We start from the raw sequence: 26,228 nt of genomic DNA, 5'->3' as shown, positions 1-26,228 counted from the left end.
AATGTATAAAATTATTTTGCAAGTCCATTTAGCAGGTTATTTGCATGTAACATCAAGCTGCTGATCCAGAGATATGCTTGAGAGTAGAGAGGCCTGACGAGTGTGCATGTTGAATTTTAAACTGCACATCACAGATTTCTGGTATCTGGTGCCTGTGTCATTTATTGCCAATTAATATCATATGCCATGTCATTTTCACTCATATTCAGTTCATCTGGCAGCTATGAACAAATCACTAGCTGCCTGCTGTAGTGGCCGACTTTGCCTTTTCAGGGAGCAGAGAAAAGGCACCCCAACTTCTCCGTCTCTTCCTTCCCATCGAGAAGGGGGAACAGAATACAGCAGGAGCAACATAAACAGCTTTTTGCATACAGTCTTCTCACCTTGAGTAAAGAGCTGCTGCTTGTGCCCTTTCCGGCTATCAAGACCTCAATTATCAAAGCATAAAAGCAGCTGCTACATTTTCAGAAAAAAACCTCTGTTGCTCAAGTACATGCTTGCAGCTAATCAAACATTTAAGTGCGCTAGTGGCAAGAGAGGTTTTCCAAGTGAATGCAAGTATTGCTGTAGTAAGTTTATCCAATGCCTTTCCAGAACATTTAAAAAATGAAAATATATGATATTCACCTTAATACAATTTAGCCATACACAGCCAAAATAGCGAGAAAACAAACACAGAAAGTAATTGTCTAAAATACATAAAAGGTTTCTTTGAGTATTGCATAGGAAGGCCAGAGACTGGACTGTAAGGATGCCTCTTCCAGCCTTTAAGCTCCTTACAAGAGTGTTAAACATTTGGTTACCATGTCTCCATACTTAGAGTGCTGTATACAGCAGACATTTCCTTGTAGGCCAAGCACATGCTCAATTGCATATGCATATTTCAGTAACTCAAAATACACATGGGTTTTTACAAGTTCAAGGTATTTTAGGATTTTACAGCTAGCACGTGCAGTAGATAGAGAAGTTTCTATCCTTAGAATTGGTGCTAGAACACAACTTAAAGTGCCTGAGATGCATCTCTATCCTAAAAAACTAAATTAATGACAGAATGGAAGCCCTGAGAAGTTGTAGGGTTCTGTTCCTCCTGCATCTTTTTTGTTTTAATACAAGTATACCTGTCTTAACTGGAGAAAAAACTTCCTACAATACTGTAATGCAAAGAGCCAAAAAACCTGCTAAGGCAACATCTAACCACAAGGTCAAAGAAGAAATGGCTAAAGCACAAGTTTTCCCAGCCCCTCCTCCCTCTTCTCTAAATCCCATTCACTTAAACATCTGAAGATAAGGATTTGCAGCAAAAATGCCTTCTCAACCATCATTAACTCATAGGACTAAAGTAGGGGTATAAAATTAAAAAACTCACTAAGTTTAGATGTCAGGCAGTATAGTGTTATTAATGTGAAGGAACAGATTATTCTTCAGTCGGCTAGGTTTTAATTGATTTCTTAATATGTATGTAAGAACATTAAACTCATGAACTCCCATGTTATACTTTTCACAGTTAAATTTCAGCAACATCTTAAATATGCCTTAAATGGCCAGCATTTAAATGTTGTTGTATTTTAATCGGTAACTTTAGATGAGGATGCAACTTTCAAACAAGACAGTGTTTTTGAAAGTAATTTCTTATCTACATCCTGTGATTTTTTTTAACAGCCAACTTCCATTACAAAAAAATTTCACTGCTTAGTAAACAAGTACTTTTATTCTCTCATCTTTAGCTTGTAATTCCTACCTTGTTTTAATTCCTTAATTGAAACAAACCTTTCGGATTTTGTCAACAATGCATGTGAAGTTTTAACTCTGGTTTTAACCCTCAGGAAGACCATGACTCCGTGACAGTAAAGGCAATGATGAAACCTGCTTTCTTTCAAGACTGATCCAAAGGTAAATAATACACATACCTAAGTTTTCTCCACCCCAGACATCCATCATCATGTCATACTTCCCTAGTTCTTCAAAATAGGATTTGTCCATCACAAATAACCCACCAGCTATCATGGGTGTCCTAAACAGACAAGAAAAATTAAATTAAATGCTTGTAGAACCATGAACTGGGAAGTAACTGTTATTTGCACCTCAAGGTTAATACCTCCTTGAAAAAATTTGCAAGGCTTTTTAATGCAACTAGCTTTGCAACTACCACTTCAAATGTTGTCTGCACACATTTCTGTGGTGTATGGCTATGACCATGTTCTGAGGCAGTTTCCAAATCTCCATTTGGCTCACAAGTTCCTTATGTAAAGGATGGCAATTTGTGCCAGCAATAAAACATCAAAACCAATGCTGTAGTTTTAGCCCTCAAAACATACCAACTTTAAACAAAGTGACATCTCCTTTTCATTAAGCGTAAAATAATCTGCCAGTGTGCTTCAAAGTATTTCTTAAAACACAATGTATTTCTGAGACTCTCAATGCTACATAAATATGAAGTTTAAATGTTAGTGAAAGTAAAGATCCCCTTTCAGACTCAGAGAAGACGATTTCTAACTTTTCTTAGTTGCAAACTACAATCTGTTAGAAAGAGAAGTGGTGGTACAGACATACTTTATGGGAGCAACTGGATTGCCTTGCCGTGCTCTTCTTTGCTCTGGTGTCATGTAATCCCACTTGAACACCAAGTTCCAATCAAAGCCTTCAAGAAGAAAATATAAGAGTAGGATGTTAAAAAGACTCTGTTCATCATTCAACTTGTAGAAACATAATGCTGACTAAAAACGCTGGGAACTGCAGTTTAAACTAAAAATTTAAACTTGTTCAAACTTCTGGGTAGAAAACAAACAAGTAGGATTCCAGATGAAAGGTAAACTCATTAACAGGACAATAAAAAAAAGTAATCTTAAGTACAAAATAACTGTGATTTCTCATATTGCCAGCTATTACACAAGGTAAGAAACCCAGTCAACAAGTGAAAAGCAAAAGCCTTGTATATGAATCTAACATCTCATATCCTTACATCAAATAGAATATCACATGAAGATCTTCCAGCCATTACAAATGCTCCTAACAGCCTTTACTGTACACTTGCATTTCAACTCTCAAGAGATCAATCAAATCAACTCTCAATGATTTTATGATTCTATGATTCTATCACATTTATGTTTACACACAGGTCACAACATGTTATGTAGCTCCCACTTATTAACATTCATTTAACTTCCTCCTTCCCCATTGCATGCTTCTAAGTGCATCATTTTTTTAAACCAGAGGCAAGCGCTGGAGCACCAAAAATCTTACTTCCCCTATGTATATACATATACGTGTGTACACACAGCAGCAGCTGGTCTGGTGCTTTTGTGAGTTAAGCACAGAAGTGGAAAAAAATCACTAAAATGGACAAGACCAATAGGTCACCTACAGAAGCTTTCTATCTGACAACTGTTTGAACTACCTCCTTCAGGCAATGACACAGAGCTAGTGTAAGACAGACTTCCTATAGGAAACATTTTCATAACAGTTTTTGAGCTGGGTTATGCCCATAAGCATGAACATCTATTAAAAAAACTACACAAGGTCCATAGCCCTCTCCCAGTACACCTAGCAAACCAGCCTTATGCAGACTGCCTGCTGCCAAACACATTCAGATCCTGTGAGGTCATATAATGAATGATTTCCAGATTTCTGGTGCACAGATGTCAATAGTTTTCTTTCTCCAGCATAAAGATAAAGCCATTACTTTGTGGGGAAATGGGGAAAAAGCTAAGGTAAACAGACAACTATTACAGTCCTACAAACTGTCTGTCTGCATCCATAAATGTAATGGTAACGATTGCAGAGAGTTGAAAACTAAACAGTTTTCATTAGGGCTCACAAGATATTTATCACATACACACAATACAGAAATGATCCTGAACAGTCTTTAGAGCATGCATGCCAACTTTTTCTCTCCATGTTTGAGTATCTTCATTAAGTGTTGCACTGTAAAAATGAAAGACTATCTAACTATTCCAAACCTCCAAGTAGCAACTGTAAAATGGCTACGATCTATAGCACTGCAAAGCCTCCAGCATGAAAAGTAAAATAAGCTCCAGTATTTCCATGCAGTTAAAAAGTCTCATTTCATCATACATACCGAGCAAAATCATTTGCATCTGGGAGAACTTGAAAAAACCTACTGTTCTCCAGCAGAAGTGGTAGAGATAGTTATATATACTCCAGTGAACACAAGGGGTCTCTTTTGGAACACAGCACACTGTTACAAACTCAGAACAAGTGTATAAATTGTCTACCCATAAAAACTGGTTTTCCATCTCCATTTTCACTGACTCTGGGAAAAATCTGCACTCAATGAGATAATATCAGTAACTCTGCAAAAGGAGTATTTTTAAATACAAGTGCGTATCCAGTATGAAATTCTATCCAGTGTAAACTGCATCATAGGCATACTCTAAATTATTAGATCTCAGTTAACTACAGTTTGTTCCAGTAATTGAAGTGTTTCTCACGGTGGCATAAACACTTTTGCAAATCCCCTCTCAAACAAAAAAAATTGGTAACATGAAGTACATGGATTTAGGAGTGGCCAGACATGGGAATTATTTCAGCCCTGTCCGCTTTAAAAAGTTTGTAGCATTTGCTAGGTTGCTTGTCCTGGGTGATTAAGTCCTTTCAAAACAGGCTAGGCACAAATGCTGTCCCAGCTGTCTCAACTCTCCATGCCTCAGATACTGCATCTAAGGTTGAAAGCATAGTTTGGTTTCCGAGTTTAGACTTGGCCCCAGTGAAAGTGTCCCATGATGCCAACTGCTGTAGTGCCTCTAACATGGTAATCTGTACGCTGGGAAGTGAAAAGAAATATATTATTCATGTTTCAACAGACCCCCAAATAGCTTTAAACACTGGTATGTGCAAAATTTCTATTGTTAACATTAAAAACGACAGCTTCTCACTCCTCAGTCCAGAAGTATGGAAGCTCCGTGCACTTTAAAGAACCTATTTCTATTGTATATAGGGGGAGAAAATATGCACTAAAAGGAGGGGGGGAGAAGAAAGAAAAAAGGAAACATAGTTCCAAAGATGGAGAATGAAAAGCAGTATTGAGTGAAATGATCTCTCAATCTTCTCCCACTTCACTTGGGAAGAATTAAGGAGCATGAACCCTGCAGGAACCAATCGAAGATTTCAGTGAAAGAACTCCTCCTCCTACTGCAGACAACAATAAAAGCCACATAATGGTACAGAGATTTCCATACTCGAGGCACAATGAATAGACTGGGTAAAAGCCTTAAGGTTTTAATAAAGCTGGCACACAGATAATAGCACACAACTATACATTAGCATACAGTGAATATATGCACCGTAGGTGTTATTTCAGAACGTTAATTAAAAGGATATAGAACCTCTCACCTTCAGATCACTGACTAGAAATCAAAGCTTACGTGAGGTTATGCAAATACTGCTTTTATTCTAGTTTACTGAAACAACACTTGGTGGCCAGTTAGAGACTAGTAACTAGTAGAATTGTTTCCTTCCTCACTCAAGAAAGTCCATTCAGAAAACACTGTGGGAACATCACTGCGTAATTTCTATATTGTGGCTCATCTTATATCTTTGAGCAGAGAGTTCAGTTTCCAGGGTTGTGGGAATAATTATTTCAAAAAACCAAAAGGGGGTGTGGGGAGGGCCAGAGAACAGCTATTTTAAATGCTAGATTCTTGCTTACAGTGAAAAAAGTTTTAATAACTTGTAATGAGTAAGGAATTTAGTGTGTGGCTGCCTTTCCCACTTTGGAAAAGGAGAGGGGAGGATTTTTTTTTTTTTTTTTTTTGAGGGCTTCACAAGTCTACTATTTACTGTCAACAGTTTACACTAGCTAGACACAGTGAAACTGTAGTAGTTCTAAACTCAATTTAACAGGAAATTTTGTAACTGTAAAGGTATAAATACTACAGATTTTCAAGGTCACATGCTACCCTCTTCACAATTACAGATCATGGCTAACAAACATTTTTTAAACACATTTCAAAGCTTTCTGCTTATTCAGAAGAGTTTAATTTTTTAAGCAAACCAGCATCTTGAAAAAAACTCATAGGCACTGCATTGCTGATGGGCTTCTAAGCTAGAGAGCAATTAAAGCCTGTCTTATCTAAAAAGAGAATCATAAGCTCTTGCCATAAGCTGCTTCTGACACATTTACACAATCCTACAAACGTTGGAGTGAGTACTGCACATTGCAGCATGAACTTATAAGAATTAGCATAATAAAGATGAACTGTTTTAACGAAGACGACAATAAGGCCAATTAAAATCCAAGCCTCGAAACAACTGACCTATAGAACTTAAACTAGATATATGGAAGGGAAGAACTGTACATTAACTGCCCATTCCACAACTGCAGCGATTATGAGCTTTGATTCCTGATGCTTTTTTAATTTGTATTCCAGTACAGGTACATACCGCCTTTTAAATCAGCTGACGCCCCCACGTACTGGAAGTTGTCCATATTAATTACATCAATAATAGGAGACACAACTCTGGTCTTGTCCTAAAATAAATATTAGAAAGTAATATTGAAATAATGAAATCAATATATAAAGATTCAGGCAGGATGAGATGTAGAACAGTTCAGCATGATTTCATTAGCATGTCTCCCCCAGCCTCTCCCCCTATTTCAACTTATGGCTCTCAATAGCCAGCGCTGTGAATGGCATTGCTCACCACTGCTTCAGAAAGCAGAAATCACACTACGTAGCTGGGAATCCTCTTTCTGTTCTGGACTACTTATATTCAAGTAATCCACCTCTTCTGACTTGCTCTTGAAGAAGGCAATAAACTTGTAGTTCTAAAGGCAGTCGAGCAAGCAGGATATCCATTCTTACTTTTAAAACCAGCTCAAAGGAAAGAAGCATCCAGGCAATTCATATTTTCCACAGCAAATCTCTAGCCACACAGTGTACTACAGTCTTATTATTCCAACCTTTAAGGAACACTTAGGCCTTCCTGCAATCAGGAAAGTCTTAGGTTAATGCTAGCCCATTTCACACTGGAAGAATCACACTTCACAATCAGATACTTGGATAGGAAAGAGAACCTTAAAACCACCTCAGACTAACAAATGCTGTAAATCTCCAGCAGCCAAGGGTCCAGGGGTACAGATGCCACATTCCTCTGTCTGACTATGGTCTCATATACTACTCTGAGTAATGGTAATTACCTTAGCTGATGTGTTTGTCAAAATAGTTTAAGAAAAAACAAAAATCTTTCCAACAACTCCACATGCATCATCCAATAGTGTCATGACATATCAGTACTGTAAAAAAAGACTCATGTAATATTAGAAATGGAGTATCATGGTTAAGCCAGTTTGTCTCCATGAAGTACATACTTCTTGGGAAAGGAAAACCCCCCAAAAACCAACAAAACAAAACCAAAAAAACCCAACCCAAAAAAACAACCCAGTTACATTTACACACTGAAACATAACTTCCACAGTAGTTTGATCGAACACTTTGCTTGAGTTCAAAAGAGAACTTTGAGCTCCACAAATTAGCATCGTTCAAAGAGCACAGATAACCTCAGAATAGCATATCACCAAACCTGTGAATATAAGAAGTGTTTTGAATAAACAGGAGATATTTTGGTAACTCTGTTACAGAGAAACAGTTCTCATGGTTAAAAAAAATGCCAACCTAAACATCTCCATTTTAAGAATTTATTCCATAAGTATGTCTTCAAACAACAATACAAATATCCTAAACAGCAGTTCAGCAATGCATCCCCCCTTGCTAATCACTATTACAGATTGGAACCAAACTAGCATGAGAATATTTTGAACTCGTAACAAGAGACTTAAAAGCAACTCTTTTAGTCAAATGCTTTGCTCAGTCCAATAAGGATGTTAAACACCCATTTTCATTTACTGAATCTTAACTATTCGATCTGTGCTGATTTTAATAAGCCCAAATTACATAGTTGGCATTTACTAGGTCATTCTCCCCAAGTGAGCAAAAGGTCACTAACTTCTGCATCAACCAGAAGGAGAATCCAAGTTGTGTCTTCAGATAAAGACTCATTACCAATTTCTACATTCCTTTTAAGTATCACTGCAGCTGTATCACCTGGGCCAAATACCTGCCTTTAGGAGGGGTGTAATCTGACATCTACTCAGGTCTGCTACTAACTATTCATTAGCTTAGTCTAAAGCAAACTAGAAACACAGACAAAAAAGACCAACCTGTCTCATTCCCCCATCAACCACATCTGCAGCTCCAATTTCTGTTAGCTGTAGCCCCAAGTCCATGTTCGTAATGGCAAGCTTATGGTTTTGCTAACAATGTTGTACTTGGGAGGCAATTATGATTTACTGCACCTTAACTTGTGTTTGTGTCCTACACCACTGAAGCACTTCAGGCACACCCATGACCTTACTTTAGGCATTCTATATATAGTGACAGAATTAGAGAACTACTTTATTTAAAGAGTGATGAGACAAAAGATATCCAGCCTATGAGGTTACTCACTATACACCCACTAGCATTAAATACAAAAATGAAACCACCCTTCCTTTCTTTCTCCTTCTTTCCTTAGCTGAAATTGAGACAGCTTATGAATAGAATCATAGAATCATTTAGGTGGGAAAGGACCTTTAAGATTGAATCCAACCATTAACCTAACCGAATCCACCACTAAACCATGTCTCCAAGCACCTCATCTACCAGTCTTTTAAACACCTCCAGGGACAGGGACTTGACCACTTCCCAAGGCAGCCTGTTCCAATGCTTAACAACCCTTTCAGTGAAGACATTTTTCCTCACATCCAGTCTAAACCTCCCCTGGTGCAACTTGCAGCTGTTTCCTCTTGGCCTATCATTCGTTACTTGAGAAGAAAGACCAACATCTATGCCTAGTGCCAAAAACTTTTCTGACAAAAATTTGAATTTTCTCAAATGGTTCTACTCTGCTCAGTTGAACCTGGTAGTCAAAGTTGCCCAAGCTTCGGGTGTCACATTAGGTAAAACTTCAGTTAGGCTTCAACTTAGGTCCACTTCACTGCGCTGAGTAAGCGGGTAGCATGTTGTCTATGCATTTAGGATTTCCTCAGGCTTTTACTGTGGGTCTGATTAGCTCCATCAATATCAGTGCGACAGCCCACTAACACTCTTACTACACCTAATGTATTGTTTAAATAATTTAACCATTGTTTATCTAACAGACAAATACCCAGGTTGCGACCATTCAGTTTGATGTACAACCCCCACTTCGTTGGCTTGGAAACATGCTGTTCCTTCCACGATTTGAAGTTATAGATTTGCTCAGCAACAAAGACTACAAGAGACTCGCATGGTATTAAGGTGATGCTTTGCAGGGCACTACAAAGTTCTAAGTTGTTAATGCAGAGACTGCTAGAAAGAGCTTTTAGGTCTCCAAAGTACAGGGAGTCCATTCACTGAAAACACTAAAAAGCAGCCGCTCCTTTTAAATTATCCTAAAGCAAGATACTTATTTATCCACAGTGTGATTAAAGTAGAAATTTGATGTGCATTTTAGAAACAAAAACACAAGCAAAAAGGAACTCTTTTTGCAATCTCCTGTTTCATTCTGAAGGGCCGACACCGTAACTTATAATGGAACACACAATTGGAAAACCATGTGCTTCTTGGTGAGGGTAATGGAAAGAAATAGCCTGTGAATACTGCAAGTCTCTAGTGCCTGGAAAGTTGTAGCAGGCTTTCATTTTAATATTTCATAAGGAGGTTACGTATGCTCTAGAGAGTTAGACTATTACATATTATTCTCATAAACCATCAGAAATTATTCTCAAGATAAATTGCTTCTCCCTCCCCCCCCCCAAAGAAAAAAATCTCAAGACACTTCAAAGATTAAGCTGCACAGCGCTCTTAAGAGAAAATATAAATATTTTTAAGTGGCACAGTGCTGAAAGAAAAGTCAACTCATTCAAGGTCACAAAAATATGAGATGGATATATATGAAAAAGGAATCCACATCTCATTTCTTAATCTTAGTTCTTTCTTCCTTTGAAGATCATCTTTGTTTAAAACCACATTCCTAGAAGTGATATAGGATTTACAGCTATGCTATGAAAACAGATTAGTTCAGTTCTGCACCAGAATATTTCGATTTTTATTTTTCTCATATCACTGTGTATTATAAGAATAGAACATCAAAGTGATTAGAAATTGGAAATGGAAAAAGCCAAGTAGACAAACGCTCATGAAATATCTAGTTTCCAATGTTTTCAAAATTGTGTATACTTATTACTATATTGACATTTTGAGGGAATCAAAGGGTTAACCTCCACTGTCTCCTCTTTTAAATGCACAGTTAAAAAAAAAAATCTAGAGGGCATAAAAAGTAGCCTTAGAGAAACAGGCAGAAAACCATTCTTCAGAAGACAGCAAAGAAGGAGAAGATACACCAGCTCCAAGTTACAAAGGTATTTGTACGTTCTGAAGTCCAAAATATTCACCTCGTATGTATGTTGCTTCTGCTTTAAGCCTTTGCTCAAATTGCTGGAGAAAAATCCCTAGCAGTGTCAGAACCCTCTAGGAATGCTAAGCAAGCCTGGTCAATAGACAAAGATACTCTAACCAAGAAATGATCTCAAAGAAGAAAACTGTGGGATGCATCATCCTTCAACTGAAGAGGAGAGCTTGATGCCTCGGGTACTCCTAACACAAGCAAGAGGTCAAAGACACAGCTTTCTAAAGTGGTTACAGCACATCAGCTAGAGTATTGTAGAACTGATTCAATTCAGACTGTTTCTTGGAAGCTATAAATTTTTACCCCCCCCCCCCCCCCTCATTCCCCAAGACTCCAACAGAATTAAATGCCAAGTGGGCAGTTCTGGAACAAAAGGGAAAAAAAAAAATAAAGCCCACGCTTTCCACCACATACAGAATAGATGCAGCAGCACAATCAGAAAACACTGTATTAATGCGTAGTGGCCCTGAGCTGAAAAAAGTTGCCTCTGAGGCCAGAGCACGAATGAGTTCATATCTATGCAGCTTCTTGTCACTGAGACTATCAAGAAAGTGCTGCCAATTAACATCAAGTAACGTACCATCTGCACTGTGACCAAAATCAATCCATTTAAAATAACAAAGAACTAGTATATACTGTACATAAACACTATCCATACCTTAATTATTTGAACAAGCAGAAAGCTTAGAAGCTACTTTATCAATCCCCATACTTGTTGGTTGGGATCTTCCCAGATGAAAGTAAACTGGAATTCCACATCAGTTATTTAACAGTACATGAGGCTTTTAAGAATGGAAAACCGTATTGATACAGCTGAAAGATATTCAATGGCACACGATTAGTGTGCATCACAGTGACAATTGCGAGGAATAAGTTTTAAAGGATCTAATAATACATGTGCTGCTAAGAAGTAGCTGCTGCACAATGCAAAATATGCACCAGTTTCTCCCGCCAAGTACACCATGTGAAATGCTGGATCTTCACAAAACTGTTGGCAATTTAATAAGAGGTTTTACATTCTGCTATGATGAAAAGGTTAACACTTTTTCATATTCCATATCAGTTTCAGAAAGCTAATTGAGTATGCCCTGAAAAAAGTCAGAAAGAAAAAGAGTAAATGCCAAAATAGCTGTCTTACTGAAACCAGGGGTTTGCTGACCAAAACTACCATTTCTCTTCTGATTTCTTGAACAGGTAGATACTTCAAACCACTTACACAAAAAGGCTTGAAAACAGTTCCCACATCCTAGAAGCCATTAGTGCTTTAGCAGCAAGCATTCTCCACTTCCTTCTGAGATATATTTAATGTCTTTAAGTTTATTTTTGTAGTTAATTAGTATAGAGAAATTCCCCCAACCCTTTTGAGGCTTCAACACTTTATACAAAGACAAAAATAGAAGGAAGTGCTATGTTACTCATGCTCAAGGGCTTTATAGGCTCTCGGCACTTTAATAGTGCCCAGGTTTGAGCTGATTACGGTTATTTCTGCTCCAAAATAGGATTTTAATTGCTGACATGTCTTAGGCAACTTACAGTATTTCTGGAATACACAGCAAAGCATCATAGAACCAAACAGAATAAGGAAAACCAGCTATCAGTTGATAGCTTCTCCATTGGCATATTGAGTATATGGATTTTACTACCCTTTCTCCCCCCCTCCCCTTTTTGGGGGGAAATGCAAGGGGAGGTATAGGGAGGACAAGCAAAGAATAGGGCATTAACAAGACAGAGTAGCTTAGGAAAACCATCTTGACCAGGAGCATTTTGAAACAAAGCCTTTTCAGGGAGGGGATTTTACCAGAAAGGAATGCAATGAAGAAAGAAGAAAAGCCCTGCTGTCTTGAGTGTTCCCCAGTACTTTTTGTGATCACACTTGATTCACTTTCCACTTCAGCTGAGTTCCTCCAGAGCAAGTTAAGAAGTATAACCAACCCCTGGAGAAAACAGTATACTTTCACTCTCAATCCTCTCAATTGCTTTTCTGGGACCCAGACTAAGTATCATTTTCATAGAAGCTGAGAGCCCACAGTCCCTGCTAATTTCCATGAGAATTTTGGTTTCACAGTTCAACCTCTCTCCTATTATCACACTGAATCTTAATGAGGCATAAATACTCAGGTAAACTGAATTACATTGAGATGATACTGGTTGAGGAGAACCATCCTTTGCTCTAAAGATTTTCAACACTTACTGAGGAGGTCTCTAAAGAACCAAAGAAGCATATATTTGAATTGCTTGTAAAGATAATCATAAATATTCACATTTTATATTCCTGTGTTCACAGATTAAATGAACAAAAAGTGGGTTTTAATCACGGAACACTCTGATCATCTGCATTATCTCACTTCAGACAAAAAGCTTCCTTAGAAAAATGCATAAAATTAATGTAGTATAAACCAGATGGCTTTAAAATTTAAAGCCTACTCCTTCAGGAAATTACTTTAGAAGAACTCTTTACTAACCTCGGCTACTCTTTCCAAAAGCGGTTCCAGCCAGTGTTCATTGCATTCACAGTGACTATCCAGGAAGGTCAGTACTTTTGCTTGTGCTGCATCTGCCCCTCTGACACGGGAGCGCATCAAGCCTGAGAAGTAAAGATAAAAAGTTTAAAAGTACTTACTGAGGAAAACAATCAACAGTAGTGAGAAACTATTGCATTCCAAGTAAGTCATAAATAACTCAGACAGGACAAACATACAAGTTCCATTATCAAAATGAGATGCTAGTTAACAATTTAGTAAAGTGACTTCATAACAAACAGCCTGTGAGCTTGCAACCTACTGCGCCCTAGTCTACAGGTTTCAATCTGATTTAGGTAGAAAATTAAAGTACCTTTTCAAAAAAAGTGATACCCAAGTACAGCTAGGTCTGCATTACAGTAAACAGTATTTATCTTATAAATGTTACCCGAGATAGGTCCCGAAAACAAACACCTTTCCAGCAGTTCTATGGCAGAACTGAGGAAAGCACCATTAACTCATCCCCTCACCTTAGTCATCACCACAGTCAACTTCTTCCAGAAACAAACATGCTTCATCAATTCATGTCTGAGAGCCTTCCCCCAACCCCTTTCAACCACCTTTTCCCTGTGTTTCTTGCAATGCTCGTTTTGTATTTTGAGTTTTTTAATCTTATTTTGAAAAGATTTCTTTAGGAAGAAACTTCTGATAAAGCCAAAAGATTCTTCTCTACACCTCAATTGCACAGATCCCCTCACTGATTTTACCCTGTTCCTCTCCTTCCTTCCCTTTTAATATTTGTTCATTGGATGACCTCACCATTCCTTAAAGTCCCTTGCTATATATACACACACACCCCCCAGAATATTCCACTATGTACTACAATACGGAAAAATAGCAAGCTTCCTCTCATTCCTTTGCAAGTTTCCTCTCTACCTTTCTTTATTACTATTCAAGATTTATTGAGTTCATTGTCACTCAAGACCAAAGCCAAGTAATTGCTTTTTTTTTTTCTTTTTTCTTCTACATTGTTTCCCATCAAATCTGTACTGCCTTCACACTCCCCCGCCCCCGCCAACTGAAACATTGTAAAAGTCAACCCCATTTCTTTCCATCCCCTTTACAAAATAAACCTGCAAAATACAACTCTGCCAAACACAATACAGGACGCTTAAGAGGAAGAGCTTGTTTGCTCTGTCCAACACTCAGCAGTAGCCTCATCAAGATCCTTGTACTACCTCTTACCGCCAACATAAGCGCTTCACTGTTGTAGATACGCGCTGTGATGATGCTCCCCAACAGCAGTTTCTACACCTTAGCCGTTGCACATTGGCAGCTAACTGTACCTCATTGCTTTTAAAGCTGTCTCCCTAACTCCAGCCTTTGAATCTGTTCTGTTCGGTTTTTCCACAATCAAACCACTCCTCAAGCACTCTGTTTCTTTTACTTTTGCAATTCCTCCTTTCAGAGTTTATTTCTAACTTACATTCTTATAGAACCTACTGTCTTGCCCTGCTTCTATAGAAAACATGACAGCATTTCTAATTTCAGATTTAGGGCCAAAAAAATGGAGGTGACCACTTGGGTCATTGAATCCTCTAGAATCACATTCAGCCTTACAACAGAGAGAGCCGAGAAGGTTCCCCTGAACATTTATTCTGTGGACTACCACACCCTCCAAAATACACCGTTCCCATAACAAACTCTGGTCTTACAGCTGAGACTAAAAGCTACTATCACATATTGCTGAAAGCAAGGCAGTTGATGTCATCCTCTCTACAGATACCATCCCTTTAATTTTTGTTTTAAAACACACTGCTTTTTTCTGTCCATACTACTGTGTTACTCTCAGCATCCTACACACTGGTTGATTTTACTGATTCTCTTAAATTTTAATTTGTATGTGTCTGAGATATCAGTATCAGCCTACACTTGAAAATGAAAAGCAAAGTGAGTATCAAACTCAAGCATAGCAAGCCAGCAATCAAATGAAATCTTACAGTATTTTGATTTAAAAAAATGATCACATGGTTGCACATATGGATGCTCAGGCAAAACTTTATGAACAGTAAAGTAGATCCCATGGGTAGTAATTTAATCTTCATCCCACAAAAATACCAAGTAAACTAGTACCATGCCTTCAATCTGCAAAAAGTTTTTCTTTTCAGACATAGTAAAAGATTTGTCAAATCGTATTTCATTTTCAGATATACCAATGCATATTTTTAAGTACAAATCTGTATATGCAGTACAAAGTTAATATTTATAATTACTTAAAAAAGTGTTACTTCGTTCTGTTTTTTCCATTACTATCATGTCCATCTTTAAGTGCTGTACTGATCAGAAAAATGACATTAACTTACTCGGAACCCTACAACCACAGTAAGTTTGCAATAACTTTAATTATGGGACAACACAGGTTTTGTGCATGTAATTTCCACTTTCTGACAATCTAACAATTCTAGCTGCTCCCCAGGCCAGGCTGGCAGCCTAGAAGATACAGCGCTTATAAAAATAAACAAGCACATATCTGCTAACTCAGTCAGCTATTTCAACTGCCAACTCTCAGTTATTATTTCAAACAGCTGTAGAATAACACTTGCCTATATCTAATCCTTTAAGCTCCACAGCCAGGAAGCTGCTGACTGAAGGGCTCAATGATATGAGACCATAATTTACAAAGCAACAAAGAAGAAAAGAAAAATGTAAGACAAGTTTGCTACATAGCACACTGGCTTCAGCAAAACTGGCATACGTGGTCCTGGCCCTCCTGGCTGCTCAGACCCTCTCAAGTCTGCCAAACTATTCACTGGCCTGTCCATCAACTGGATCCTTAAAATGATCTGTAGTAAAGGAACCAGCAAAAAAGAGGGCTATTTTTAAGGCGGATCACCTCAAACATTCATACAGTTTACAGTGAGACCCTACGAACAATGGGAACGGTTTCACTGAGGATTCAGTACAGCAAGAGAAAGGAGAGACTGAGGGTGAATGGCAATTTCTCAAGTCAGCTTTCACTGTGAAAGCCAATAATGGGCAGTTGTGCACACAACAATACAGAATTAATCAGAACTACTGGTTTTACTTGCACAAATACATTTGGGATTATTCCTTCCACTAGTAAGTTGATTTATAAAGTGAACCTTCCCCCTTCAATATAGTATGTACAGCAGAATGTTCCTTTAAAAGACTTGGCGAAGATTAACAGGTAAGGCAGCACAGTGGAATTTGTATCTTCCTTCCCACAAATTAAGCCTACCTTCTCGGCGATCATTTCGAAGAACCCGCACTTTTTCAATTTTTCCCAAGAGAGCACCATCCTCAGCTTTAAAAAAATAAAATAATAATTAAAAAAAAAAAGAATCAAGTGATGAGAATCGGTTTGATATCCAACAGTATATACAGTAAGAGTGGTTGTCTTCAAAGAAAAACAAAAGCTTTGTAGTGGAAAGTGTTTACGGTCATAAACAGTTAAGTATAAGATATATGCTTAAAAAACAATGCCTACTTGACTCACTGGAAATAAAGAAAAGTTACCAGCCTAAAAAATTACTACTGTCATTATGTTATTTAAGGCTAATTCAGTTTTACGCTCCTGAAATACTTTTATTTCATGACATTCTCTTTGCTTACTTTAGACAGTTTCTACATTACATAACAAAAAAAACTTTTATAGGATAAAACTATTTTCTAGTATTAACTGTTTTCTTTGCATATAAGAAAGCTCACTTTTTAACCAACATTAAGGCTTAAACCTGTCCTAAACTAGCTATAAACTAGTAATGCAAGTGTAAACATTAACTTTCTTTAAGAAATGTTACTCAGAGGTTGATTTCAATTGTTCAAGTTTGTGTTGTGATACCCTAGTACTTACAAAACCTTGACTTATTTTAGATTCACCATGAATTTTTCCAACAGATTGATGGAGACCAGCATTCGTTTAAAGCAGTGCTACAAAAATATTTGGTGCGAGCATCATAGGTTTTATTTTTACATCAGAAAACATGCTATGTAAAGGCTGTTTTTGACTCTAGACTCTGCTCCTTCTGCTAGCAGGAAGTAATAAAATATACCTGAAGTATTTATCAGAACTCTTCACACTTCCACAGTGACAGATAGGAAGGAATTAAGACCTGGTTTTGGATCAGTCTCTGCAAACTCCTATTCATGTGACCTGTTCTCAAGCAAGTCACCTAGTAGCATCTACAGAAAGTCTTACCAGAATAAGCAAAATAACATTAGGACCCTGTAAAAGTACTTACAATCGTTACTGTAGTCATCCACCAGTACAATTTCCTTAATAAGATGCGGTGGGCTTTTTTTAAGGACACTGAAACCAACAAAAAAAACCCCATTCAATACTAAGCAGTCTTAATTTTCCATAATATTGTCATAAAAGCAGTTACTTTGTTAAGCCATGGTAGAACCTAGCCCAGGATGCTATCTTCAACAACAGCTATTGACTTATTCTTACGGCAAGCGTTTGCGAAGAGAAGTACACATAGAACACCCAAAATTCGAGCTTCCAGAAATCAGAGCATTAGACAAATTGTACCATGGAAGTTTTGCAAGTACCTTCAGGCCAAATATCCCCCAAGAACCCGTCTTCCCTGATCTTTTCTTTAAACTCATTATACAGCCAACCTCCACACATCATCTGATAATTGGTTCCACGCTTCCATGCATTTGTATTTAAGGGGAACAATTTTGTTTAACATTACTATTTCAAAATGTAAGAGCCGGAGGCATCAACGAAATTAAGACCCATCTTTCCCTCTGCAAATGGTTGAGAAAAGCATAATGGATTGTTACTTCCCTTCCTTATCATAAGCCATTATCTGACAAATGAATGGTCTTTAGAGAAAAATCAAGGTCTCTCTTAGGTATACCTGACAACAGTTCGAAGCAAAGCAGATCTTGCCTCATTATGAAAGGTGATCACCACACTAGTGGCTGGCAAATCTATCCGCCATTGTTTCCGTTGACACCTGAAAGATATAATACCCTGTCATTTGAAAATAGCATTTATCTGCCAGGCTTAGCAGACAGCTTTCATTGTGAAGCAGTTATCCATTAAACTCATACACACACTACGTCTACCTAGGAAGAATGAAATATCTTGTTTTCAGGTGAGACTATAATCAACTCTTCTGCCACTTTTGGTAATTGTCTTAGTACACAACAGATTAAGAAGTCAGTGTCAAATATAGGCAGGTTCAGAAACGCAACCAGACTGTTATCACTGCAGTATGCCATAATACCTTTCATGCAACTGAGTATGAAACCAGAGCATTTATTTTACTTTAAAAGCATTCAATAAATCTAAGGAAATGAGCATATTTTCAATGAAAATGCATGGATTCACAGGCTACCTTATGTCTCTTTTTAGAATGGCATGTGTCCACTTCCTTTATTTTTAAAGCTACTGTAGCATTCTGGTCTTGCTCATAGATACAACTTCTCATTAGAATAGAAAACTGTTTTTAAGGATTGTAACATTCAGAATTTGAAAAATAAAGCTAGAGGTCACAACACTGAGCCAACTGAACACAGAACCACATCCTTCCAAACCATAACGATAATGAAATATTCCATCTATGCCAATACATTTTTCATCACCTCTAGTAGTCTGAAATTAATATAATAACCAAAAAGAAGCAAATCCCAAAATAATTCCTCCAGGACTACATAAAGTTAAGCTGTTTAAATCCACTGACAATAAACCTAAAAAAGACACTACTCTCATTGTATTAGGCACTAACAGTGCTAGAAGATACTGTATATCAAGTTTATGCTGAAAGCATTATGGTCTGACAGGTCACAATACTCATCCCCATTCATGCAGTAACATTCACGAGTGATGTATTTCTTCACATATACTTTATTTAATATTAGGGGTAGAGTTTTAACAAGCCTAGTTGTCTTCAGAGGGGATAAACCCATCCGGAATACACCTGAAGCAAATTCAGCAAGTAATTCTGTACTCTGTGCAGCGTAAATCAAACGAGCTTTTAAGGGAAGAGAGGTAAGTTACATTGCTACCTAAACTTCTAAAGCTAGGCCTCTGCCGATATAAAAGGCCTCTCCACACCCAATTAAACATCTGCAACACACATCATAAACCACGCAACCTTCAACTTCTTGGAATCAGAGAGCAAGCAGCAATGTGCTTCTTGCCCTTGCCCACCCTACAAAATGCCAAGAACCTGCAGTGTTTGTGACACAACACGCCCATAATGTCACATATGTCAGTGCTTGCCGTGAAACAAAACATTACCACGTCATGGTGACCTCACTCATTCTGAAGAAAAACAAAGCCCATGACAACCCTATAACTGGCATGTCAGATTAAGCAACAAAGCTTGATAAGGCCTTGCTAAACTGTGGGCATACAAGATGGCTTCGTCACTAGGACCCAGCGTTGAAGCAATAAATCACAAACTTGTGTGCGTTTCTGGGAAGTAAAGAATTAAGACCTTCTCTATTGTGAGGTTCTGGAAATTCATCTAGACAGCTATAAGACATCCAGCTATTAAACACCAGAGCTTATGGTGCCAAAAAAGATATCCTTTTTTCTGTTAACTTTCAAATTGCCCGCAGAGGACAAGCCTACTGTGCATGCAGTTATCACATGAAGCACTTGCATTAGAATAATTAGACAAGTCACATTAAACATATACTGATCTCTTTGCAGAATAGAGCACTTGAGCCAGGGCACATCTTAGGGTGGAATTACTCCAGGCAATGAAACCTTTCAATTTTAAGAAAACTCAAGAGAAGAGTACTACTGCATATTTCTAAGGGAGAAATTAAGATTTTTAGACTTCCAAATAAACTGGAGGAATGTTTCACTGAGTAGTTCTGCTCTTAGCTCTTTAAAAATCTCTGCTTTAATTGACTCACTAGCAGTCTTCCTCCTATTCTTCTGTGTCAATAGTGCCACAGTTAAGACTCAAACCAAAAAACCAGTGACAATCACTTTTGGCACAGAGATTAGACTTTCTTCCCTCAAGTTATGGCACTTTATTTTACATTCAGAATGAGAAAATACATTTGGATAAAACAGAATTTGAATTAAAAACTCCAATCTAGATCTTCAAAGCTTAGCATAGGCCATTAAAATCAGTTAAAACATGAAAAGTACATTCTTACCCCCAGAAATTTGAGTTGCTGGACTAGTTCATATCATTAACAAGTTTTCTGAAACCTCTGCCTTTTGTTGAAACCATTTTTTGACAGAAATATTCACTTTAACCAGTTCAAGGGGAACATTCACCTCAACAGATATCTGAGTGCCAAGGAGACAGGAAAGTTTGCTTCTTCTCTGCTTAAGAATAAAACTTAAGCATGAGGTCAGAAGCTTCTAATAGTTGCTAAATGAGAACAAAAACACCATTTAGTCCGGCTAAAGTACTATCAGGTAAGAGACGTGATCAGAAACCGCTGGTCCAAAATAAGCGTTGTGGAGGCTGGTCCACAAAAACCATGGATTAGTTCACCCTTCATCCCACTTGGGAGACCATTTTACACTGATGGGAAGACAGCTCTAAGTTTCCCTTTATGACACTTTCTGGAACTCCAAAGTCTACCGTGACAGGGATAGCTCTCAGCTACGTGTCAGGAACAGACTACAACAGCAGGAAACCCAGAGGTTTCCCAAAGCTGTTGGAAGTGGCAGTTGTGAGCATCAGCTGGGGTGAGGATCTGCAGTCCTGCTCAGACCTCCTCTCTCTGCTTCCTTTCTTATGTTGTATCTGCCTGCTTCTCACCTCTCCCTTCTGCTTAAAATAAAGGCAAGCAGCTTAAACAGGAGAACCAGTGTTTTCTGGTACTGTTGGCAGGCTTTCACAAAAAGCAAGTAGAAAACTTTGGTCTTAACCTGATGCTAGTAAAAGTTTGTCTGATGCAGAAAAGACTAAACAATGCAGTATAAAGAGAAATGCATAATTGCACATACATTTACATACCTAATGTAAATCCTGATAAACTGCTTCAGAACAGCCTACACAATTTCAGCAAATAGCATTATTATGTAGTTATTTTAAAGTTACACAGCCTCTTAGACACATCAATACAATTAATAAGAAGTTGCTTAAGCAGAAACAAGTATTTCCTCATCCAGGTTTCTTTTCTTAAAGAAAAAGATTGTAGCAGGTCCATAGGAGATCTTAACCCAGTTGCCTCCAATTTTATTGAAAATAACATGCTTCCAAGTGTCACGTGCTCAGATCTGTAACATTCTTCTTACGGCTATTGCTCTTCCCATTGGACAGTTCCCAAACAAATATTTCATGCAACTTTTTCAGCTTCTGCAGTGAATGCCCTTGCCAAACTAGAAGGAAAATTAATTGCAACATGGCAGGAAAAGCATCATGGACAATTTGCAGGAATGATTACTTCAGTTTGAGGTTTTGTTTGTTTATTTTCTTTAAAAAGATGACTGTTTAAAGACTGATGAGCACTTAAATCTGCTCCATGGCAAAGCCTAAGTAATAATCACAGCACAGATACAGCCTTTCTCCAGAAACACCTCTCTCTTTCTCTCTTCGCCCCCATCCCTGCCCCCCGCTTCATTGCAGGGTTCTTTTCCAGCTCCATTTAGTGAAAAACCCCAGGCAGGTGAGCATCTAATCACAACACTGACAGTTAAAACAAACATAGCCACTGTAATATAATTTGTCTCTTGTCACTCTTCTCAAAGGAGAGCATTTGTCTGTTAGACCCCTCCTCAGAGGTTAATAAATATCTAGAAAAAAAATCCAAATTCAGCATATCTGAATCATGGAAGCTTCTAGAAGGTGGTGGCTGAGCTTTGCACTTGTGGGAAAAGAATAGCTGGTCTAAAAAGTTACAATGCATTTCTTGTGGAAAAGAGTTATACGTGATGAAGGAAATCCAAAAGTAATTTTAAAAGCTCCTCAGTATACCACAGACATTGTCCTTTTCACTACTTTCATGGCAACAAGTGAAACAGCAGATCCTTCCTACTTTCCCATTCAATTAATGGCAAATTATACAAGACTTGATTTACTCTATCTACAAATCATCTGCCTAAAGGAACCTAAATCCATCCTATTATATGAGGGATTTAAAAGTGACACAGTAAGGGTCTGAGTTTCTATACTAATCTCCTTCGCTATGCCATTCCTGATTAAAGAGATTTATGGAGAAAAACCAGGCACTTTCCTTTTCTCTCTCCCTCTGGTGTCTCCTCCAGCTTCTTCTACCTACAGAGTTGTGAATGTATGTTCATCCTAACTGCAGAATTAGTTAGGCAAATTAACTATACACAGTCAGCTAATTTTGTACTTTAAGACTACACTTGCCTAGTTTTTTAAAACCAAGTCCTACCTGCTTTTGTTATTTAAGTTATGGAAGGCCTAATGAGCGACTGTTATTTTAATATTAATCAATTCTGCTTAAACAGGATTAGTGCAAGTCACCCAAACCCTTTTTTAAATTAAAGTCGTCTCTACCCACAAGAAAATAATATTTTTCCTTACTCTGAAGTGTACTATTTCCTGAATCTGCACAAGCAGTCTGGCATAGCAAAAGTTTTTAAGCGTCTGAAGTGTAATTCTGTCCCATGGCCAACTGAGGTGTGCACAAATGGATTCCTTTAGGTCTGGAGTTCACAATTATCACATACTTAAAAGAACAGAATCACAGAGCAACTGAGATCGAAGGGGTCCCTGGAAATCTAGTCCAAACTCTCTGCTCAAAGCACGGCCAGCTACAGCAGGCTGTGCATTAGGCTTTGAATATCCCTAAGCCGGGGAACTTCACTTCCTCCTCAGGGCAACCTGCTCCACTGTTTGATCATCCTCACAGTGAGAGACTTAAAAATGTAGAAACCAAGAAAAGCCATCAGATAAACAGGAAGAGAGACCGAAATGCAGCACCAGTTTGGATACAGAATACACACTGATGGAAGTCATGGAAACAGAAAAATTGAATAAGATTCATTGTTTAACCCACAGTTTACTGTTCCTGTCATTTTGAAAACTGGAGACCTTCTGCTTTAGAAAAACCACCTGCTGCTCAAAAGCCATAAATACAAAAAAGTTAATCCAAGCCAAACAAGTTTGGCACTTACTGATCATGCCTAGTGTCGGGAATGCTTCGGTCCATTCGCAGTTTGTCACTTTCTACCTGATTGAACTTATTGCGGGCATATGGATCCTGACCAGAACGTACCACGGTAGCGCCAACATAAGCATCTTGATCAAAGTCTTGCCACCGAACTTTTCCTACATAGAAAACCAGGAGAATATTCAATTTAGTCTTTGCAATTTAAAGAACAGCATTCAGCAATCCAAACACAACTGATGAAATAGCTTGTTTTCTAATTCTGCAACAAAGTAATTAAACCTCAACAGTATTGTTAAGCACAACATCAGTCACTTTCGCACATTAAATTCCTCTAGAACACACTGCAAATTAATATAAAATTGAACAATTTTACAGATCTCAGTTTATAGATGTAATCACCAGACTATGCTTCATTTGTCTGTTTTGTTTGTTGTTTTTTTAACCCCAGCTACCACAGCTTCCATTAAAAAAAAAACAAAAAAACAAAACAACCTCCTCATACCAACAGGCACTAATATGGCAGATGATCTGGCTACGAAGTTATCCAAGCACCCCAGCTACCACAGCTTCCATTAAAAAAAAAAAAAAAAAACAACCTCCTCATACCAACAGGCATTAATATGGCAGATGATCTGGCTATGAAGTTATCCAAGTAACACTTACCTTTTAAGATCCAGTCCAGACTTCAAAGACTTTATAATTTAATTTACTGTCTCATTAGATAAGTAAAAACACAGTGAGCTACAATCAAACCATTTGAGGAACAGGCCTTTCAGAAGCCCAAGGCAACATTATTCTCAAACCCCAGCATTTCATGTAAGCAGATCGCTCTCCAGGATGACATAACTGCAAGCTCCTTTACAGTCAGGACTGATTCACGGATTAACCCCTCTTAAACAAGGACTGTGGTGTTATGTGACTGGTTGTGGCACTAACATGGAAGGGTAGATTAGCATCCAGCCACCAGGAATGAAATTTCAGGACTTTCAGTATCTTCAGGTATAAAACAATGATGTTATACTTATCAAATGTCTTAAAACTATAAGTTCTTACCTCTGGTTGAACATCTACTTTTTTGCTTATTGACAGTCAAACCTACGCTACCTACAGCAAGTTTATACCACCTTTAAGTCAAAATCAGAGCTCAACTTCTAATGCAGTAGAGGCATCAACATAGATGTGTATGAGAATTTCCTGCAAATGTGTTATGGTGAACACAGCATGCTGTTGGCATAAAAAAAAAGAAGATACAAAGCAAAAGCTGTCTTTTGGGGTCACTGTTTATTTCAGTGAGAGAAGTTAACATTCAATGTTTTCATAATTAACATACAAAGTTTTTGAGGTACTTTCAGTGAATTTCACTACATAGCAGGTTGCAGAGATGTCTCTCCATTCAAGCTCAGCTTTTAGACAAATACTATAGCTCAGGCATATCCTAAACTAAGCCGATATGCATAGAGGGAATACTACTCTAATAGCTATTAACAAGAGTCAGAGGTTGCTCAGATGTTTCAAAGTTTGCCTTTGCTCAGTCTCTCAACCTGCACAGCATGGAAATTAAGGCAGGCGTCATTTACAGCTTTCCATCCATAAGCCATGCCCCAACTATGGTCCATTAACTCCTGCCAGAAGATTCTGATATTGAAAGAACACTTTACATCATTAAACAAAACAGTTGTCTGTTGTTTAGCCAGACAAATACCACCAACTTGATTAAAAATTCTCTATAATCTCAGGATCATCTACAAAAACAACTTGGACCCAAGGGGTGATTTGGTTATCAGATAGTAGTCGAGGCTGTAAGCCAAAAATATCAAGGTGGGGGTTGGGGCTGGGGGGAAGGAGGTGGTTTTGAGTTGGTTGTTTTTAAGCAACTTTCAACATCCAAGTAAAGTCATGAGTAAGAGAAAGGTGCCTGACTAGCCAGTTAATGCTAAGCAACTATTTTTTCCATCTGAATTACCCTTCTAAAGAAGTTAAAACATGCACACATACACACTCAGAAGACAGAACTAGAGAGTTAAACAGACTGCAGAACATTTAATAGACACTTGGTGAAACAGCCCAGAGGGGAAACTATAGGAAAATAACTGGAGGGAGAAATACAGATTTTCAAATTCCAATTACTAAAAGAACTCCAAAAAGGAAGCTTCCCAGCTGTTGTTGGTAGCCCACAGACTGCCAGGAGTTTTTCTTAGTCTTTCAAGTTCTTTCTTCAAAGTATTTCCAGGAACTTACTTTGAAAACAAGTTTACACCTCAGCCAGCTACCACACTACAAATAACCCAATACAGAATTGTTTACAAAAATTACAGCGAACCTCACTTGCAACAAAAATACACAAAATGCAGAGTGGCTTGATTCAGGAAACTGGAAGAAACAGCAGAGATGACAAGATAATCTCCCCGTATAACACCCTCCCTTAGCATTTCCGAACGATTCTGCAACCTCCTCTGTAACTAAACTGTATCATCACCCTTGCTTCTAATTTATAATATAGCTTCAACCTGGCACATATGTTGAATATTTTCTGAAATACAGAACATGCCATGTTACTACTTTTCCAGTGTATAAATACAGATTTTAGTGCATTTTCCAAGATATAATCTACACTTAAAATGCATTTTATAGGACTTCCATCTTTCAAACATTCCAACTTCCAATAGATTTTAATGCTATTTTTATGCTGATTTTAATGCTTCAGGACTTCTACCCCCATCCAATCCTCTAGCTGTCTTCTATCCAGTGGAAAGAATAGCTAAAACACAGTAAGTCATAAGGGCATCAGATCAGTGGTATGGGTGATGCCGTTGCAAGCATTCTTCTTAAACAGGTGGTGTTCTTTTTGAACTACAACACGCAACATGGGCTGCCCACATGGGTACAAGTGCTAATGGCTCAAGTCAACTGCTGGAAAAATTAAAGGCTGATTGTCCTGGTTTCAGCTGGGATAGAGTTAATTTTCTTCATAGTAGCTAGCATAGTGCTGCGTTTTGGATTTAGTACCAGAAGAATGTTGATAACACACTGATGTTTTCAGCTGTTGCCAAGTAGTGCTCAGACTACTCAAGGACTTTTTGAGCTTCTCCTGCTTGCCCAGGTGCATAACAAGCTGGGAGGGAGCACAGCTAGCACAGCTAACCCAAACTGACCAAAGAGCTATTCCATACCATATAACGTCATGCGTGGGGGGGGGCGGTTAGTTCGGTCGGTCGGTCGCGGGGAGACTGCTCG

General features: G+C 38.1%; 1 protein-coding gene across 1 annotated transcript in view; it reads right to left on the bottom strand.

Annotated features, from left to right (window-relative positions):
• The window catches only part of GALNT2 (polypeptide N-acetylgalactosaminyltransferase 2), a 45,597-nt gene that overhangs the window by 15,065 nt on the left and 4,304 nt on the right, over positions 1-26,228 (bottom strand). Inside the window, exons 2-9 of the mRNA XM_009644150.2 lie at positions 22,999-23,152; positions 17,792-17,890; positions 17,165-17,232; positions 16,162-16,227; positions 12,906-13,027; positions 6,400-6,487; positions 2,551-2,638; positions 1,908-2,011 (exon numbers count right to left, since the gene is read on the bottom strand). Coding sequence (XP_009642445.1) covers positions 1,908-2,011; positions 2,551-2,638; positions 6,400-6,487; positions 12,906-13,027; positions 16,162-16,227; positions 17,165-17,232; positions 17,792-17,890; positions 22,999-23,152 — 789 coding nt within the window. The remainder of the gene's footprint in view (positions 1-1,907; positions 2,012-2,550; positions 2,639-6,399; positions 6,488-12,905; positions 13,028-16,161; positions 16,228-17,164; positions 17,233-17,791; positions 17,891-22,998; positions 23,153-26,228) is intronic.

The sequence above is a fragment of the Egretta garzetta genome, unplaced genomic scaffold (genome assembly GCF_000687185.1).
Source record: "Egretta garzetta isolate BGI_Z169 unplaced genomic scaffold, ASM68718v1 scaffold118, whole genome shotgun sequence".
NCBI lineage: Eukaryota > Metazoa > Chordata > Aves > Pelecaniformes > Ardeidae > Egretta > Egretta garzetta.
This window is presented reverse-complemented; position numbering and strand designations above follow the sequence as displayed.